General features: G+C 35.7%; 1 protein-coding gene across 2 annotated transcripts in view; it reads left to right on the top strand.

The window, feature by feature from the left end:
- Positions 1-21,437, top strand: part of LOC115626322 (voltage-dependent calcium channel subunit alpha-2/delta-3) — a 66,703-nt gene that overhangs the window by 5,569 nt on the left and 39,697 nt on the right. For both annotated transcript variants that reach the window (XM_030521663.1, XM_030521662.1), the window contains exon 2: positions 7,232-7,313. In XM_030521663.1, the coding sequence (XP_030377523.1) occupies positions 7,232-7,313 (82 nt within the window). The remainder of the gene's footprint in view (positions 1-7,231; positions 7,314-21,437) is intronic.

The raw sequence follows: 21,437 nt of genomic DNA, 5'->3' as shown, positions 1-21,437 counted from the left end.
TATGCATTTTATTTAAAATAAATATTTTATGTTTATAGCTTCAAAAATGCAGATTATTCATACAAAAGTTGGAGCCCGTTTTCCCCCCTTTGCAGTTAAAATCCAGTTTCCAGTTTCTTCAGCTTCCTAGGGCAAACCATTTTGTACATTTATAAATAAACAAATAAATAAATGAATCAATAAATAAACAAATAAAATAGTATGCTTCGCTTTGACTTAAGCTTAAAATAAATCTAGCAGCCACCTTCCTGCAATGTTCTTTTCGGAACAACAACAACAACTCTCTATAATACCATTAACTCGCCAACTAATCTTAATTGTACTCAACTCATTTAAATCTACCGTTCGGCTTTGTCTAAATTGTATTACTTTATGGGATTAATGCTACTGATTATTCAGTTCAGTTCCTATATACATAGGGCTTGTCAGATTTTTCAACATTGTTTTTCTCCACAAAGTGTTTGTGTGTCGTCTTTATTTCTTTATGTATCTCATCTAGCACATTTGCTACTTAATAGCATTTTGCATTTGGCTTTCGCAGCAGGGTGTGGCAGATCTAATTACAGCTAGACAATACTATAGAGTGTCGCGGATAAACAAACAAACTGAACGCTAACTACTTATGACAAATGACAGTGAAAGTGCATTAAGTGGTGGTGACGGCATCGGCATCGGCATGGGGATCGGCGACACGTCTAGCGCATTATTTTATTTGTATAGTGTTGCAATTATTCGTAAGTGGATTGGCGGCGAGTAGCAAATAACATGAAAAGCTCATTATTATGTAGACACATAATGATTCAATTGGCAAACTCAGTTCAAGTGGAAAATTGTGAGCTTAGGGTCTTTGCATTCTCATTTCTCTTTTCCAAGCTCTTTGTAAAGTAATGAGCTATTAATTTTATATTTCTCTGCGCTAAATAATTCAATTTCCATAATGCCTGAGAGTTTCTAAGATATCCAAAATGTTTGTACAACTAAAATGCAATTGAAAAGTGAGTGGAAAAAGGCTACTTCTAAATTTGAAGAAATGTTGTGTACGAATCAATATTAATTGAGTATAGACTAGTGTTTAATGCAAAATATATTCAAAGTCGGATGCATTTAAAAGCGATTGAACGAAAACAGACAGTTGCATATTCAAATGAAATACTTGTACTTTATTTTTTATTTTTCTGCCCTAAATCAAAACCAAAAATTCACCTGACAGTTTGTAAGATTTACAAAATGTTTGCAAAACTGAAATGAAGGCTACTTCTAGATTTTAAATTTGTGTAAAAAATTTATATTAAATGAAGAAATAACTCATTGAGTATAGGAACGTGTTTAATTTATTAATTTAATTTAATTTAATTTATTTATTGCTTAGACTAGTTTTTTTTTTTTAAATTGCTTCTGTTAAGTATTGTAGTTCCAATAAACCAAATGACTAGAAGCCGTATTTTATCTTGCCCCAGAAAAACAAAATAGGCATTAAACATAATATTTATTTTAGGCTCGAATGAAATATGTACTTTGTTGTTTAGACTAGTTTTAAAAAGACCGCTTCTTCTATATATTTTAATTCCAATTAGGCAGAACACTTACTTCTCTCTTAAAAATAATCAAAGCTTAAAGGAAAAAATAATCAAAGCTTAAAGGAAAAAACATAATCATTGGTAAAGCTCTTTTTTCAATGAAGAGAAATGAAGTTGAACTTGAAATTAAATGGCCTGTGAGGCATATAGATTTATCGGTTGATTTGATAGGCACAATCAAAAATCAAAACCTATTAAATTATATTTATTCAGGAGCGCAGAAAAGCGTGCAAGCTAAATTTAATTCTATTCTTGTTATCTTGCTGTTTTTTTTTTTATATAAAGTGCGCCCAACATTGTGGCCGTCATTTATACCCACTGCCCCTTTGCCGAAAAGTGCTTGCAACAAATCGCAGCTTAGCCGAACTTAAAAGTAACCACCTTTCACAAATACATACACACCCTGCAGACGCACACACACACATACACACACACGTGAATACATGGTTGCTAAATCGTCCAAATCGGCTCATGTGTGAGCAAAAATTTTAAGCCCAACAAACCTCTGGCTACAAAACTGTTTGTTTAAGCGCTTCCTCGCTCACACATTTGTGTTATTTTTCGCCATTTTTGTGTATTTCCCGCAGTGTTTTTCAATGCATTTTTAATTCAAGTTACACACGCTGCCTGAGCACAGGCGCTCCAGGGCGTATTCATGAATTTTTTCGTTCATAGAAATTCATTTGGAGAAGAAAATAACAAACACACACACATTTTTTTCACACATTACTTATACGCCCTGTTGTTGTTACCTTTAAGCTCAACTCATTTCAATTTCAATGAAACCTATTGACCTACTCTCAAAGGGCTGGCTCGCTGGCTGGCTGGTGTATAAGAAAGAGTGAAAATCGCCAAAGAATGCCAAAAACCGAAACTATGTGCTTCGTTTGATGGCTTACGTGTATGACACTTGAGTACGAGTTTGACATACGAGGACTCGTACGTGGTTCGTGCCTAAAAAGACGCACAAGACAATACACCTGAGATGCAAGCAACATCCATACAGTTACATAAACCAACCTATAAATACACTTCACAAAAAATTGTGTTCTAGTATTCAGGGATTCAGGGAGTTAAAGCTTATGTATTGAGGAAGAAGATTAGGTGAGTTATTGGGATTCCTAGTATAACTTAAAATTGTTGTTCCAAAAATCGAATATGCAGTGGCATTAGTTATTGTATAATTTTGTAGTATTTATAGAAATTTATTATTCTTTAATTTTATTTAGTTTATTTAGCTATTTAGGTCTTTGTTGCATTTCTTTTTTTTTACTTCGCAGCTATGTTTAATTTGAGCTAGGTTTGTCGGTAAACTAAATTAGTTGAATTAAATTAATTATTTACAAGTATTTGAAGTTTTTTATTGCATTGATTCTTTTTTATGTCACAGCTATGTTTGTCGATAAACTAAATAAATATATAATATCGTCTTTGAGACATTTTGGTAGTTTTAGTGTCAATCGAGCCAGCTTTATGTCGATTTATGTCCAATCTATCTATCGGTATTTCTATTTAAAATTCACAAATTTTGAAATGGATTTCTAATGGCCATAATGAAGGGGGTTATTGAGCTGTAACTAATTAATCTAATCTTTTCATATTATTTTAAGTATATAATCTGGCCACCATAAAGCAGCAGAGTTTATTTAATTAAGAATTTGACAGTCTCAGAGGCTGCAATTTAAAGAGTAATAAAGTACTTCACAAAAAACAGAGAAGTAATGTCCAGCATCCTATTTTTTCATTATTACTCCAAAATTAGTTATATATATTGAATTGAAGAGTAATTAAAATAATTCAAGGAGCAATAAAATTCTTCACAAAAAACAGAGATGGAATGTCCAGCATCCTATTTTTTCATTATTACTCCAAAATGAGTTATATATATTAGATCCTTTAGTGTGATTTAATCTTTAATTGAATTAAAAGAGTAATAAAAACCTTCACAAAAAAAGAGATGGAATGTCCAGCTTCCAGCTTTTTCCTTTATTACTCCAAAATTTGATCTGTGATTTAATGTTTAATTGAATTTGCATATTTCTAAAGTACATTAACCATCAACTGATTTAGATCATATTCAATCATATTTTTTGAACACTTAAAATTCTTATAAATTGATTATAAACTTTTTTAATTTATTTCTCATTTTTTAAAGATATTTGTATGCATTAATCAGCATTTAACATTTGCCAATGATTGGTTATTATTATTTTTTTGAGTGTGCCTATATCTTTGCATTTGTCTATACCTGCACTCTCAGGTCGCATTGTCAAGTTTGCTGTCGCTTTGATTCTTTATTCTCTGTTCTCTGTTCTCTGCCTCCCACCCCCGAGCCATAGCAGCCATTCGTTTTTGAGGCCAAGCAGCATAAAACTCTCCTGCCCGGTCGTGTTGCCTTTGTAGCACGTGCCTCGCCTGCCTCTAAGATGACATTGATGGCCTTTCATTGCAGTGGCAGTGTTGTGGTCGATGTTTTTGTGGCTGTTTTTGGCTTTTATGCATGCATTGTTCAGTTCGTGTCGCTTAGTTTTACGTGAGTTGCATGTGTAAGGCACTTTGATGTGCGAATCTGGGCAACAATACTCTACCATACAGCTGATGGTTAAGTGCAGATATACATATGCTTTCCAACTACATGTGCGCATACTTGTTGAGATCATGCATATTAAGTTCAAAACTAGAAGAATTGTTTAAATAAATCAACATTAAATTATTTTATTATTTCACTTCAGCCGGGCAGCTATAAATCATTTTATTGAAATAATTTAATAAATACACGTAGTTATGCGGTAACGGCCTACTTCATATGTGCATTAGACTGATAAAAAGGCAATTTGATTTAATTGATTTTAAAATGCACGCACATCAGTTGTAGGTAGACATTTTTATGACACATTCACGCCAACATTACGTGTTGGCCATAATCATAAAATAAACATTATGATTATTTACAAAAAACAGCATATAAAGATATTGAGAGAGGAGAGTTTTCTATGCTGTTTATCACAACCTGAAAGAGCTCAAAAGCAGAGGAAAAGAGTCTTGAAAAAAGGGTATTTACTCATTTTCTAGCTGATTGATTTAAAAGGAGCTTGAAACAAAAGCAACTCATTACAGGCTACAACACACCAGCTCACAAAACAAACTATTCTGCAAAAACATTTGCTAAACATTTATAATCTAAGCTCAAAAGTCAAAAGCAAAACACTCGGAGCATTTTATAAGGCAACCCAGGCAGAGGAGCAGTTTCCAGGCATGTTGATAAAAGCAACATGAAATATTATTTGAAAAAAAAAAAAGAACGACGGAGACGCGGAGGCAAAAGCAACCGCATGGAAGATAATGACTCTCCAGAAAATATTTGCACAATTTTATGGCATTATCTGCAAAATATCAATAGAGCAAAAAACAGCAGCAGCCAAAAAAGCCACAGCATGAAATTCAGGAAGCGTGCGCTGTGCTACGCTGCGTATACGCAATGTTGATTATGCTGCTGAGCCCCAGTGCCACAGCAGTTCTGGCTATCTAGATACAAAATAAGCGCATGTTTATATGCACTCCCAGACAGCAGAAGCAGCAGCAACAACAATAAGAGCAAAAATAACAAACGAACATAAAACAGCAGAGAGAGAGAGGGAGAGAGAGAGAGGGGGAGGGAGGAGTAGAGGCAAAAGGAAGTGCAGCATTGAAAGATACAAGCGACAGTAAAGACAGTAAAACAACAAGAACAACAACTACGAATAAAACTTTATGCGTGGCATTCTCTCCTTTCTCATTCTCTCTTTTTGGGAGTGCAGCAAAAATGAATTTAAATTATATGAAAATTGTATTATGTTGACATGAGGCGTGGAAAGGGGGGGAAAACAGGAGACAGTATAGCTACATAGAGTGCCAAGCAATCACTTGTAAAGTGGCAAACTGCCAATTAGGATAGTAACTTAAAATAAAGAATATAATGCTTATAAAATGCAAAATATAATGCTGCAGTCGAATAAACATCGAATATTATAGTAAGCGCTATGCTATTTGAAATATGCGCACAATTTAATCACATATGACTTATTTGCAATAATATGTTTCAAGCACCTCAACGCTTCGTTTAATTGACCCCTAGCTGGCCCAGTGATGCAAAAGGGCCATATTTTCAGACACCTTTTAGATGAGCGTCCTATCAGCCTTCTAAAGAGAAAACAACTGGGGGATCTTTTAGACAGGCTATTAATGTCGCTTCAAACTGTTCAAACTCAACCTTACATCATAATGTAAATCTTTCATATTTTTGTATACTCTATGTGAAGTTGGGTATCTTTTTAAAACAGAAAACACTACTATGTTCTGTTCTTTAATTTATGGCTATTGTGGATATTGTATGACGATTCCGTTTTCTGTTATAAAAAAAAAAATTAGAAATTATTAAAAAAACAAAACAGCGCATGACTTATTCGCAATAGTAATTACATAGTTGAATTGAATAACAAATCCGTAATGTACTCTTAGACTTATTGCTTAGACTTCAAAAATGTTGGCTTGACCGCAATCCGTTTCCAATTATGAATTCAGATGGTAAAGAAAATCACATCAAACATTTAACCAATTGCTATCAAATTAAAAAGAGAAGTTCGCATTCCAATCACAAGCAATATAAGCAGCAGGAGGGATACTTGCGAGCATTCGATATAGTAGTTGAAAAAAGACACGACATCCTCCAAGTTGAGGCAGGCCAGAGCTTTGGTTTAGGACCGACCACCAGCAACTTCTAACCAAATATTTAAACAATTCTGCACAGTATAGAGTGGCAATCGAACCAGAAACCAGAAATGCAAGCGACGATAATGCAAAATTGGACGCTACACATGAGCATGACTATGAAATCGATAAGCTCCAGGAGTCTCCTTGTTTCCTTTCAGTCAACAACCAGAAGCAGGCTTTTATTAAAAAAAAAAAACACACACAAGCACCTAAGAGCTAGATAGGACCTATATAGCATCTAAAAGCTCTTTTTGTTGCTAAACTAATAATGTCAATTGCAATTCTAGAAATATGTATAAAATAAATATTATACATATTTGCAAAAAACTTTCCACTGTCCACTTTTCTCTAGTAAAGCAAAAAAGGATAAAAAGCATTTAGTAACATTTTATCTGCACAATTTCTAAATACAGTTGTATTTATTTATTTATTTAATAATTTATGTATTTAATAATTGTAATAATATGTATGTAAATAATAAAGCAGAATAATGTTAGCTACCAAATATAATTTAATTTTTTTCGTATTCAAGTCTGTAAATGAAAATAAAGTGCAAAAAGGTAATTTAAAACAGCAACAATTTATATTTGTTCTATTGATACTCCACAGATTATATTTGTTTTTTATTTGTGCGAACAACTGTTGAAATATTTTGTGCTCTTCACAACAAATTCTTCGCCTTACTTTAAATGAAAGATTAGTGTTAAGAACCTTTAACAGCACCCAAAAAAGTGATCCATTTAAGCGCTGACTTCTAACCGATATGAGCTTTTGTAAACATACGAGTACATCTAAAATATTCAATATTATTCAGAATGTTAACACATGTTTATCTTATTCACTTATCTCTACACATGCAATATCTTATAACGAATTTAATGAAATCTGCTTTAATTCCCTTACAGAGTACGCAATTGGGCGCTCAAGTTTGGCGTTGATTTATGGGAATTTGGTCGACAGTTTACGAAAATGAACGAAATCAAAAGTGTAAGTATTAAATTGAACATATGCCAAGTAAATGCCAAAGTAAATAGCCCGTACCATAACTACACATGTTTGTACATATGTGCTATAATTATTTAGCCTCAAGAGCTAAAAGCCATCAGCATTAAAATCGAAATCATTTGTAATGAGGCGCTCCATTGAATGTGTCTGCGGCAATACAAATAGTTATATAAGCATGGCACTTAGTAGTAAGCAGCATCGATAAGAATGTATTGATAAATACGCCAATTGGCTGCTGCTGCTAAGCCGAGGGCGGACTTAGAAATCATGCGCATCCTTACATGACGAGCAACATTTTTTGTTCTGCTTGTTCGCGCTGCTCTAATTCAATTTAAACACAAATAAGCCTAATTGGGCTGAGCTGACGACTGTGTCTGTGTCTCTCTGTGTTTGTGTGAGTGTGTGTGTGTGTGTCAGTGCTGCCACTTTAGCCTTTTTTGGGGAACACGAACTCTTAAGAGTTGACCATTTTTTATCTTCTGTTAGAATTTGAAAATTATAATAACTTTTATACAAATATAATTGGTGTGTCATGTCATGTCATATAAATTGAAGCATCTTAAACCAGAATTTGTTTGTTTTAAAAATAGGTTTTAGATTCCTTGATATTACTTAATAATAAACTTTGCTTGCATTTATAGATTTTTAATTTTGTTTTTACAGAATTAGCACTAAAGACACTCTTTCCATGTTTGCCAGATTTCTTGGAATAGAATTTCAAAAGTAGGCCTTTAATAGCATTGTGTTTTCACGACTGGAAACGAAATTATTCTAAAATTATTCTGAAATTCTATCCTCTGAAAACTGGCATAAAATGTTTATTTACTTATTTATAAAATTTCTCACGTTTTTCATGAATGAACTATTGAATAGATTATATATTCGCTGAAAAGGGAAGGGCTCAGTAGGAGTAAAGTAAAAAACAATAGTCGCGGACCGCCGTGCGTCTGTTCGCTTTAGAGTTTTATTGGAGACTGACACTTTTGCTATACATATTCTTTATGCTTACATTCGTATGCAACAGTGACAGATAACTTGTAGATAACATAAGATTATTATCTGCTTATATTAACATGCGTGCATTGGTACTTATGTTTGTATTGATTTTCAACACCCTTCCTCAATGCAAACATGTTTTACAAAAATTTTCAAATCAAATTTAACAGCTTTGTAAAATGAACATGCTTCGCTTTAGGGAGATTTTTCGTTAAAATATCAGCTATCATTTCATTGGTTGATGTATACTGTAAAACAATTTGTTCTTCGTTTACAACCTGTCTTGCAAAATGATATCTAATATCAATATGCTTTGTTCTTTCATGGTGTACAGGATTCTTAGCTAATTGTTGAGCACTTAAATTATCGCCATGAAGAATAGTTGGAGTACTCGAGTCACCGCAGCCAATCTCCACTATAAGACGCCGTAGGTATATGGCCTCCTTACACGCAGTTGAAAGAGCCATATACTCCGCCTCCGTGCTGCTAAGTGCCACGCTGCGTTGCTTTTCAGATCGCCAGGATATGGGTCCTCCAGCCAAGTAGTATACATAGCCAGTATACGACTTGCGATCGATGCGGTCGCCACCCCAGTCTGCATCCACATAGCCGGTAAGGGGTTGTCCACACTCTTTGTAGTGCAACTTCAGGTCCACAGTTGACGCCAGGTATCGAAGCACATGTTTTACACCCACTAGGTGCTCTGCATGCGGATCTTGATTCCGTTGAGCTAACTTGGCAACGGAATGCAATATGTCTGGCCTTGTTGTAAGCGCCAGCCACATTAACTCGCCAATTGAAGACTGGTAGGATGCAATGTCAACCTTTTGACAATGCTCGCTGGTACATATCACTTGGAAACCAGCATCCAGTGGGGTCGCTGTAGGTCTACAGGTCTCGCATCCATGTTCACGCAATATGTCTTTGATGTATTGCGAATTGCTTAGCGAAATTTCGCCAAGCTCACCGTCGCGCTGCACTTCCATGCCAAGGAACAAATGCAGCTCTCCCTTGTCAACACATTCAAACGATGTTGTAATGGCTGACTTGATGTTGGCCAAGTCCTCTTTTGATCGGCATGCTATAATTATATCATCAACATAAACAAGGATTAATGATAAGTCACCTCTTCCGTTCCTTTTGTAAAGACACGGTTCATTTTCACATGCTACAAAATCTATGCCTTGTAGTACACAATCGAGCTTGGAGTTCCACTCGCGCCCCGACTGCTTCAATCCATATATTGCCTTTTTAAGCAATAAAGCCTTACTTGGATTATTGGGATCTGTGTATCCCTGTGGCTGCTTCATATAAACAGTTTCATGCAGGTCGCTATTCAAATAGGCGGTACACACATCTATCTGGTGAAGGTACAGCTTCAATTCCGCTGCTAACGCCAAAATAAACCGCACGGTTTCCAATCTGCAAACGGGTGAGAACGTCTCTACATAGTTCACGCCATACTTCTGGGAGCACCCTTTAGCAACGAGTCGTGCCTTGAAACGTTCGACTTTTCCATCAGAGTCACGTTTCAGGCTGTATACCCACTTGCAACCAACTGCTCGCTGATCTTTTGGTAAATCAGCCATCTGCCAGGTTTCGTTTGATTGTAGTGCCTGATATTCCTTTTGCATCGCCTCTTGCCAGAATACTGCATGTGTGCTACCAACGGCCTGATCATAGGATGTCGGAACCATTACGTCACTAGCAACCAATGCTCCAAGCACATTGTATTGCTTTCTTGGACGACCAGGTTTACCATTTCGAACAATTTTAGGCCGGCCTGGCCCAATCTTCACAGTATCCTCGTCAGAGTCTTCTTTTTCGACTGCACTCTCATATGCGTTGGAGCTGCTGTCGTCAGAACTGTGCTCACTGTCATCGTCGTCGATGCTTCTGTCACCATCCGTGTGAGTGACATGCTCTTGAACCTCGCATGCAGGAAAATCTACCGTAACGGTATCTTCATTGGTATGACCACCACAACGCTCATCAAATAGAATGTCTCGTTTTTCGACAATCGTCCTCGTCTCTGGGTCGTATAACCGATAGCCTTTGGCTGCTACCGAATACCCAACCATACGGTACTCATGCCCTTTGGGTTTGAATTTGCCTTTACGGGGACCCTTTGCAAGTGCAACTGCAATGGAACCAAAAACTTTTAGATGGCTAACACAGGGTTTCTTACCTGTCCACGCTTCCATTGGAGTCAGGTTGTTCAGTGCACTGGTAGGTGATCTGTTTCTTATGTATACTGCTGTGTTGACTGCTTCGGCCCACAAAGACTCGCCTAGGCCCGACTGCACCAATAAGCATCTGGACATCTCCGTTAATGTCCGGTTTGCTCTTTCCGCCACGCCGTTCTGCTGCGGAGTATAAGCCACGGTCAATTGCCTTGCAATACCATGGTGTTTCAGGAAACCGTTGAATGTTGTGTTGACAAACTCGCCTCCATTGTCGGTTCGAATACATTTGAGCTTTTTATCTGTTTGCCGTTCAACCAAGTTTTTAAATTCGACGAACTTACTGAACACTTCATCTTTCTTCCGCAAAAAATAAACAAATATACGCCTGGACTTGTCATCGATGAAGGTCAGAAAGTATTTGGATCCAGCAAGTGACTTCGTGTCGAATGGGCCGCATACATCAGCATGAACCAGTTCCAACAGCTCTTCGGCACGGTTAGTGCTTACCTTTGGGAATGGCTGTACATGTATTTTGCTTAGCATACACGTTTTGCAATTCAAGTTGTCTGGGAAAACAACCTTTCCAATACCACGCACTAGCTCTTTGCTGATCACTTCCTTCAGACTGGTAAAATTTAAATGGCCATAACGCTTATGCCACAATGTACCATCTGATTCAGTTGCGGAATAACACCTATTTTGTTTACCTTGAAACATATAAAGGTTCCCAACTTTATTCGCTTTCAGTATACACTCGCCGTTTTGTATAACTTTAGCAAAATGTGGCCCAAAATGTATAACATTGTTCTTTTGCACTGACCGGCTGACGGACATAAAGTTGCCATTCATTTTCGGTACATACAGTACATCTGACAACACCAAGGTACAAAGTTCTGTCTGTAACTTCACCTCTCCTCTGCCTTCGGCCTTCAGGAAACCAGCGTCAGCTAAACCGATCATTTCAGTGTGCGCAATAAATTTTGAAAATAACGTCTTATCGCAACACATATGGCTTGTTGCTCCGCTGTCCAGACACCACATGTTGTTCTCTATCTTTCCAACGTCCAACGCATTTAACAAGCTGCTCTGCTTTTCCATCTCTTTCTTTGTCGATTGCTTTTTCCCTTCACCGCGAATTTTCTCACGCTTGCACTGTGCCTTGTAGTGCCCTTTTTCGCCGCAGTTGTAGCAAACGACGATTTTTGAATTCCTTTTTGAATTCGCTTTGGAATGCGCGACGATCTGCTGCGTAGCTATAAATGCTCTTGCATTCTCGCTCTCTCCATCTGCATTGCCTCTGCGCTCTCCCTCTTCCATCAGCTTGATACATAACACATCAAATGACGGTAAATTGTCACGCGTCTCAATGGCGACGACAAAATTTTCGTATGGTTCGGGCAAGCTTGACAACAACACGATTGTTTTTAACTCATCATTTAATTCGATGCCAACTGTACACAAACCATCCAGAATTTCGTTAAATTCGTGTATGTAACTTGAAATGCTTTGGCCTTGAAACATGCGTTTGCCTAGCAATTTCTTGTACAGCGACACTTTCCGTACAGGTCCACTCGGCTGATGAACGTCCTTTAACTTTTTCCATGCCTCGTACGAAGTGTTGCAATTTTTAATGAAGCCCAATTGTGAAGCTTTTACACTTAGCGTTATAATTGCTAATGCCTTTTCATCTTTTGGCCTTGAACTCTCAGTATTACTAGGTTCAGCACCTGATGCCACACTCCACAATTCCGCGTGCACTAAGACAGATCGCATCTGTATGCTCCATGAGTCATAGTTATGCTCTTCCAATTTGTCTATTTGATATAGCGCACTCATTTTTTAAATGTTATATTTCTTGAGTCACCAAACGATTACTATTTCACAATACTTTGAACTTCTCCTATGAGCCTATCTGCCCTGGGCCCATAACCTATTGAATAGATTATATATTCGCTGAAAAGGGAAGGGCTCAGTAGGAGTAAAGTAAAAAACAATAGTCGCGGACCGCCGTGCGTCTGTTCGCTTTAGAGTTTTATTGGAGACTGACACTTTTGCTATACATATTCTTTATGCTTACATTCGTATGCAACAGTGACAGATAACTTGTAGATAACATAAGATTATTATCTGCTTATATTAACATGCGTGCATTGGTACTTATGTTTGTATTGATTTTCAACATGAACTGCTAGTTCAATCAAAAGAAATAATAATTAACAATAATATATTTTCAGTTTGATTTTATAAAGCTCGCTGATTTTTGGTTTAGTGATACAAAAAGTGATTGCTTCTATAGCTCAGGCAGATAATTAAAATGCTCGTTAGTTGTTTCAGTTGCCTACAAGAAGTATTAGAGCTTGAATCTCAAAATATGCTCTTCTTGTGAATACATTTTTCAAATAACATATAATAGTAAGGAAAACGTTCAGAGAGCTGTTAAATCAATATTAAATTTTAAAAATATTATGTTGAGAGTTAAGTCCAACTAATTTTACCTTGAATGAGCGAATGTGTCATATTTTTAATTTTTCTTTTCCTCTCAATGGGTAGTGAATATATTTTTTGGTATTTAACGGGCAGGCCTTCCATCCAATCAACAGAAATGTGTCTTATTTTCTGTTTACCTTTCCACTAAAATAATAAAAATATTTTCAAATTATTTAATGGACGGGCCTTCCATCCAATCATTCATTTGGACATACGAGTACGGAATAAATTCGCTATGTTATTGTTGTCATACATATTAGTCTAGTTTAGAGAATGATTGAACTATTATAAACGTAAAGTTATAGTGACAATTAATGTTTTTATTTCATTTTCCCTAAAGCTAAGCAAATCATTTGGCGAACAAACATTTAAATACTGAGCGTAATATTTAATTAAATTTTGCCTTTATATTTAATTGAATAAAATATATTGTGTGAAACCCCACAGAACTTTGTTATATTTAAAAAAGAAATTATTTAAAAATCAATTAGTTCATTTTTTAGGCTCCATTGCAAAAATAATTTCTTATATTTGTAAGAGGAAATGAAGCTAATTGCTTAACCTTTTCTTTGACATGTAGCTGACAGCACTGACTTGATTGTTATTGCGTGTGTATATGTGTGTGTGCGTGCTTATGTGTGTGTGTACATACATAAGTATGTGTGTTAATAAGCGTGGGTGGCATTTCAAACAACTCTCATGCTTTTTGCGTTTAATCAGACGTGCATGAGTTAGTGGTTTTATCTCTCATGTATACACACATAAATGCGTGTTTGTGTGTGTGTGTGTGTCACTAACAAATAAACAGAGTGCGTTGCGTGTGAATGTGTGGAGGAGGAGGCACACATTTATTCAAATTTACATACACAATCAGCGTTCCATACGCACAGAGCAGCTAAAATGCAAATAAATTTGCTGCCTGTGACTGTCATTGAGTCTGTAATTGTCAAGTGTGTTGTTGTTGTTGTTGCTGTTGCTGTTGTTATTGCTATCGTAGTTGCTGTTATTATTGTTGTTGTGTGTATACACATTTGTGTGTATACACATTTGTGTGAGTTGTGGGTGGCTGTCGCTGACAATGTTTGTTTGTTTGTTAATTTAAAGCGCACGTCGACGACGTCGTTGCTGCCGCTGCCATCATTGCTGTTGTTGTTGGCGATGCATGCAAAGCAATACAAAAAAAAAATACGGAAAATAAGAGCAAAAACTACGCCCAGATTGAATTAAATATCAAGCATACGCAACGTGGTCTCGAAATGCTTTTGGCCTTGTACGCTTTTTGCAAACATTATGTCAGTTGGCGGCCCATGCAATCCTTTATGCATGCACACATACATATATAAGCATGTATTTGTGTATTCCATTGTGTGTGCGCAGCTCGCTTATTCAACATTAACGCGCCCACAGAGCAGCTGCGGGCGAGTGAGGGCGTCAAGGCGTGGCAACCAATATATTGTGCGCTTAATAAAATTATTGGCGTGCCAAAAAGGATTGAGCATTGACAATCGACAATTGGGCTGTGGGATATTTTACATGCGGTGTTTTTCTTCTCTTCTTTTTTCTTCTCCCCCCTATCAATAAATTATGCAAATGAACAAGAAAGGTGTTAATGATGCTCACTTGTTAACCTGTGTATGGTTTTTATTGTTGTGGAAATGTTAATGGTTATATGAAAAGAGTTTCTGTGTGGCCAGAAAAATGCATTTTAAAGTGTATTTTATAATAAGTTATGTAAGCTGTAATGGGAGTCATAAAGCCGTCCAATTATTTGGACTTAAAGCCTCTTTTGGAACATAGGAGTTGAAAGAATGTGCTTAGCAACTGTTTCTCTTTTTATTGTTTATAGTAGCTTGAATTTTTTGCAGTATTTTCAAGCCATTACTTACACTGCATGATTTAGATTATAAATCGGAGTTGAATCTTTTTTTCCGTAGATGTGTTTATATTTTGTGTCAACAAAAGTGGCAACATTATATTTCTTTTAATGTTAAAAAAAATCCCAATATTACAGACCTCATCAAATTACAATAATTTTTAATATATACCTTTGACGCGATGGGGGGTATTTTATTTGCCATTCGTTCTTCCATGCCCCGATCTGCAGCCAAGTGTAATAGATCTACAAACAAAAATTTAAAGATCTATAATTTTCCAATAAAAACGTGATTAAAGAAGGGAAGCCGCAAAGGATAAGAAGTGGGGAATGATTTCTTAGCTGCAAATGATTTAAAATATAATTGAAAGAGGTTTCATATATATTTTATATATCTAATAGCCAGTTTTTCCAATTGTGATTTTGCCTCTTCATAGTTATATTTGAATATAAACGATTTGTTGTTGTATTGTGAAATCGATAGCAGGAACATGCAATTTTACTTGTACTTTTCATTCGGTCAGCTATACCTTGATTTACAGTCAAGTGTTATCAGAGGCGTTAATAGATTTACAAACAAAAATTAATTAAAATATAATTTCCCAATAAAATCGTTGTTAGATAAAGGAAATGTAGAATTAAATAAAATAGAGCAAAACATAAACAAAAAAGGGGCTTTCCGTACAAGTGGGAATTGATTTCTTAGCTGCAAATTATTTCAAATATAATTGAAACAAATTAACTTAGCAGACTTTATATAAATACATTCTGGTTAAAATTTTTCTGACTGCTAATCGCGAGTTGTTCGATTTATATTATTGCCTGTTTTTATTTATTTGATATTGTGGAATGGACAGCATGAACATGCAACCTCAAGTTTTTATTATTTAAAAGAAAAATTCGATTGAAAAAGATCGACATGGCCCCCATAAAGTAACTAAAGCATAGACTATAATTTTATTAGCTGCCTTGAACGAAACCATCAGCCATTTGTTGTGCATTCACATTGACCCAAAAACAGCAACGTCAGGCATTAAAAGTGGAAAGTATTGGCATTTGGACATTGTTGCAACAATATTAATTCAATTATGTCCATGCAGCAGAAGAGCAAAATGAAATTGAAAAACGTCCAGACAAGAGCGCATTAAAAGCTCTAGCATTGTGTATGCCCGAGCTGACACAATTTTTCATTTGACAGTTGTCCTTCAAATTTCGCAATAAGGCTGCAACAACAGCCACAAAAAGAAGAAGAAGAAGAAGAAGAAAACGAGCATTTGGAGAAAGCAGAGATGTGGAAAGGGCAGTCATTTAGACTACCTTCCATTTGGCTACAAGTCTGGTTACTTTTTTCATCGTTTTCCTTTATCTTCCTTCGCTTATCTGTTTTTTTTTCTACCGTTGCCTTTCTCATTTTAAAGTAGCATAATAAAATGTAAAACAAATGCAGAGCACACGTTCAGTTATGCGATGCTAAAAGCAACAACAAAATGAAGCGCTGTAGCTGGCAACAAGCATAAGCAAAATGGCGCGCTTAGTATGCCTGTTTATAGGTCTGTGTGTGTGTAAGTGTGTGGGTGTTTTGGTGTGCGTGTGGCAGTCGTCGCGTCGCGACGCGTCGCAGTTTCATTTATTTTATTTTTTCTTATACGAACGCCAGCAAAATGTTGTCTTTTTTGTCTTTTTTGCGCTGACTTGCTGGAAAATATCTACCTAAGCAATGAAATATGTTGTTTTGCGCAGACAGACAGACAGACAGGGAGACACACACATACATACAGAGTTAAGTCGACAGCATGACAGCACACAAAGTGTTACACATTGTTGTACAAAATGACAGCGGGCCCAATGGGAAGTAAGGTCTCTAAACACACTGCTTGACAATTGTGTTTTAACAAAGCAGCCATAGTATAATGTTTGTGTTTTTAGATTTTTTAATTCGCCAATTTAATGACATAACTATTTATCATTAAAATTTACCTTTGTGCGCTATTGTATTTTTTGTTGAGCTTTCCAATACCTGTTACGTAGACAATAAGTGCGAATTAAACGTTCAATCATAGTTGTAAGTATAGTTAGTTACTAAGTAGATGGAGCATCTGTATACAAATAATCTGTCTACGTCAGCTTAAGCTGAGGAGAAGCCAACAAGTTAGTTTCTGCGTTAAAGCAATGTTTTGCTCTTAAATTATTTTTAATGAAAAGCAAATGTGTATTTAACACAAATTATACCTATATACCTACTCCGCAAATGACTTTTACACATTAAAAGATTGTTGATATATGCTTTCAAATGAAAATTAGGAGCCTTTCATTATCGTTCTATCTCTTAGCATTTAATTTGAAACTTCTTTGAAGCCGTACTCCTAAAATGTGTCATTTTAAAATATTAGTTTAGTTACTAATAAGAAAACTAGCCCGTACTTCAAAGACTATACTTTCTTCGGCCAACAGATTCCATAATACTCTATTACTCTTTGAGTTTGGAATTAAAAAGAAAAGACAGTATTTAATATAGCTTCCATAGAAAATCATCGGTATCTGTTATAACTAATATATTTATTATTTCCGGATCGAGTAAACTTTCTCTAAAGATCCAGCATCCTCAGTTTCAGCCGATCTTTTCACTCTCAAAAATATAACGGCATTAGTACTAAAAAGAATGAAACTAAAATTATTGACACACCCAACTTTATTTTTCTGAAATCTGGTAAGCTTATTTTTTTTTCTAAAATATCAAAAACACATAATTAATTGTTTTTATAACACGAATTTTGGGATGTTGCAAATCTATCAGATAAGACGATCGATTTAAAAACGGCATCATAAATCTATTCTTATTCTTATATTAAATTAAGCTAAGAATCAAATGGTTTCAATCAATTGGTAAGAAATTTTTGAAGGCAATGCTATGAAGATTACCAATAATAATATAGCTCCATACCATAAGACTATTTTGTTAGTTATTGAATGGTTATTAGCTTGTGCTTAAGACGTTTTTAAGTATTGGCAGTAGTACTCAACAATTACAACTTAAAAAATGCTGTCTTATTTTCAATTTTAAAGTGACTACAATTGTCTGTATATGCCCAACTTTAGTTGAAAATAAGTAAGTTTGAAGTTAGTTTATTGTAATGCCATAAAGTTGATTTCTTTTTATTGGCATACATATGATGCCTAGTGTAGCTCACACATACACTCGTATGTATGTGGTTCTGTACAGACAGCAGAAAGCTACTTCAACGCCATTATGGCAAATGATGATGTGTTGCTAATGATGATGACGACGGCGGCGGCGGCGGCGACTAAGGTACGACAACGACGACGATGATGACGATGACGACGATGATGATGACGATGTCGTTGGCCGTTTTTGTTGGTGTTGGTGTTGCTGCTGCTACCGATCATTACCAGCACATTGTCATCTCTCCCGCTCGCACTCCAATGAAATATGGGTCAAATTCAAGTCGAAATTGTAAAAGAAATGGCTGCGTATTTCTTTGGACTGTTGCTGTTGTTATTGTAACTGTTTGTTGCTTACTTTGCGTTCCCTTCTATTTTCTTCTCCCTTTCTTTTTTCCCCTCATTTTGTAGTCCTTTTGTGCAGGCGCGCATGCAAATAAATTTAAGCGTGCGCTCATTTCGCACGTAATACACAAAACTTTTTTAACTGCAAAATGGCGCGTGTTGTCGTTTTTCTCTGCATCTGTTCCTCTTCTTCTTCTTTTCTGCACTTCTTCTTCTTAAGTAAGTAGCTCGCAAATTATTTTGCATTTGTGTTGCAAGCAAGGTCTGCACGGTTTCGTGGCCTAACGGAGTTAAAAAAACACACAACCATATATAATTGTGAGCAAAACTAATGACAACTCTCCGAGTTTTAAGACACAACAAGAAATACAAGAAAATTTTCAAACAGTTTCCAGAAATTACATACGTATTCGAATTATAAATAAAAACGTAATTTTCGTTTTTCTGTCATGGTCAGAGATGAGGTTTTCTTTCTGCCCTTTTCTGGGCAGTCTTAATAATTCTATTTATCTTTAATGTGTGCTTTTCTTTCTGAAAAAATTAGATCAATAAAAATAAAAATTTAGAGTGTAGTAGGGTTAAATAAAAAACACATCCTAATCTCTGTCTTCTCTGAAATATTATTATATTGTTAATTTATATATAGAAACCGTATCACCAATTCATTACTCATCTCATATCGTTAGCACTGTTATATTACTTTTCCGTAATTTCAGAAACTTTAGTATACGTTCTGTTCTCTGTCTTATTGTTGTCAGCATAGAATTGTGAGAACAATGAGGGATGGGCAGAAAAAAGTTTAATAAATGTTGTTGTCCATTTATAATTTAACATTTTTTTATGGTACAATTTTTTGTCACCTAAAAGACTTTCGTAATGCAAACAATACTCTGATCTCATCATTTTTAACTAGCTTTTATTATTTAATTAAATAATAAACAACCCTTACCTGCGCTTCTCATGCGATAGACCTAATTGTAGTCACTGTAAGCACCAATATCTAATTTATTTATATTAATTAAATGAAGTTATATTTATGAAAAAATTAAATCAAAACAATTGGACAATTAGATTTGAATAAAAACCATGTCCGCAACTTTCCATTTAATTTTTAAACAATTAATCGTATGCTACAGCATGAAATCTACAAAGTGTACGTGATCCTTCTGGTAGCCAGGTCGTGGGCATTGTAAGCCTTGATTAAATGAAATATTTAATCTATTTTATATTTTCATTAAGGCCAAGCCCCACAAAGCACTCACAATGGGCTACTTCGACACTCCACTCCACTCCACTCAGACCACAGGCAATGAATGCCCTTCGCCTCGAACTCCCATTTACATTTGTATGCCAGCTGTATGTCATACTCGGAGTTTTGCAACCAAACGACAACAGCAGACTTAAATATTTGCATAGACAAGCACTGGCTATATGCATATAATCCAATTGCCGACTAACGCCAACCTCACTGCATGTGCATGGGCTCCACACCTTCCCACTCACAAACACTTTATACACTCTGGGACAACCAAATAGGTTCAACATTTAAAGCTTGTACTATCTAATAATAATAATGTGTTGAACATGGATTTATTTTAAAGCAGAAGCTTGCTTGCGAAAAAGTTGTGATGAAATTTAATGATATTTTAATTTGAAAAGTGACACTTCTTATGTGAGGGTTTTGAATGCTGGATCGGCAACCTTTTCTGTGACAAACCCATACATTGGATTTATGAATGTAAGCAAAAATCAGTAATGTAAACAAACTTGGTGTTCATCTATTGGTCATATATTAGTGGAAATAGAACTCAGATTTCTGAGGCTCTTGGCAGCTGGATCGGCAACTATCGGTGGCAGTGAGTTCTCTATCAATTTTTTAGCGCTGTTCTAGGCATTTTCTAGTGGGTTTTCTATTAATTTATAGTGTATTTTCTAACCATTTTTAATGGTTCTATTCAATTTAGCGGAGTATCTATTCTTTTTTTAAATCTATTTTCCAACATTTATCTAGCTGGGTTTCTAACCATTTTTAGTGAGTTTTCTGCACTTTTTTTAGTGGATATTCGTACTATTTATAGCAAATTTTTAGCAAAGTTTTTAGTCAGTTTTAGAGAATTTTCTAGCCTCTTCTGCCTATTTATAGTTGTGTTTCTAACTAGTTTCTTCGATTATCAACAACGATAACATTTGCTAGTCATTCGTTTCCAGCCATCAATTCTGTTAGCTCTTCTTATCAATCTAAATTTCAGCCAGTTCTTTGATAAGAAATGTTTGGCTCCATTCTGTTGACCTGCATTATAGAGCTTAAATGCGTTCTGCTTCTGTACTAGACCACAAAAACCAGACGCTGAATATCAGTGTCAGTGCGTTGGTATCCCAAAACGCTCGCCATTTGCCTTGGCACGCCCCTCAAGTGCGTCGTCGTTGGGCCTTGATTTACGATTGGTCTCTTTACAGTCCGCAACACTGTTCGCCACACACTTAGTTGGGCAAACTAACATACCCGTACATACTCGTTTAAATAGTATATAGTATACATGCACATACTACTTATACAAATGCAGTGCCTTTACCCTAACAAGCCTTTTGTATTTGTCACACAGAGTCGTGGCTAGAGTTGAGGTTCGGCCACTTGCCTGAACAAATGGCTAGCAATCTGCATTTTGGGTAACACCCAAAAATTATAATTGCATAGACAGAGGAGACCAACGCAGACAACAATGAAAATAAAAACAAAACTCAACAAACGAATAATTTTAATTTCTTCCATCTGTGCTGTTAACAGTGTTTGTTTTAAGGGGAGGGGAGGGGGGAAAAATACCAATAGAGATTGTGCCAATTAAAGGAAACGCCACTAGCCGAGCTTAACAACTATATGAAATATCTAAGAGGCATAGGCCTTTTCTTTGTGTTGAACTACTACCTTCCTTTTAGATGTTTTGTACGCAATTTACCAATTCCAATTGCTTCAATCAAAAAAGAACTACAGAAATGAAAGGCCGATTGCTTTAACTATTTTAAGTCAGTTACAAAGATAAA

This window comes from Scaptodrosophila lebanonensis, unplaced genomic scaffold (genome assembly GCF_003285725.1).
Source record: "Scaptodrosophila lebanonensis strain 11010-0011.00,11010-0021.00 unplaced genomic scaffold, SlebRS2 tig00000085-arrow-pilon, whole genome shotgun sequence".
NCBI classification, from domain to species: Eukaryota; Metazoa; Arthropoda; class Insecta; order Diptera; family Drosophilidae; genus Scaptodrosophila; species Scaptodrosophila lebanonensis.
This window is presented reverse-complemented; position numbering and strand designations above follow the sequence as displayed.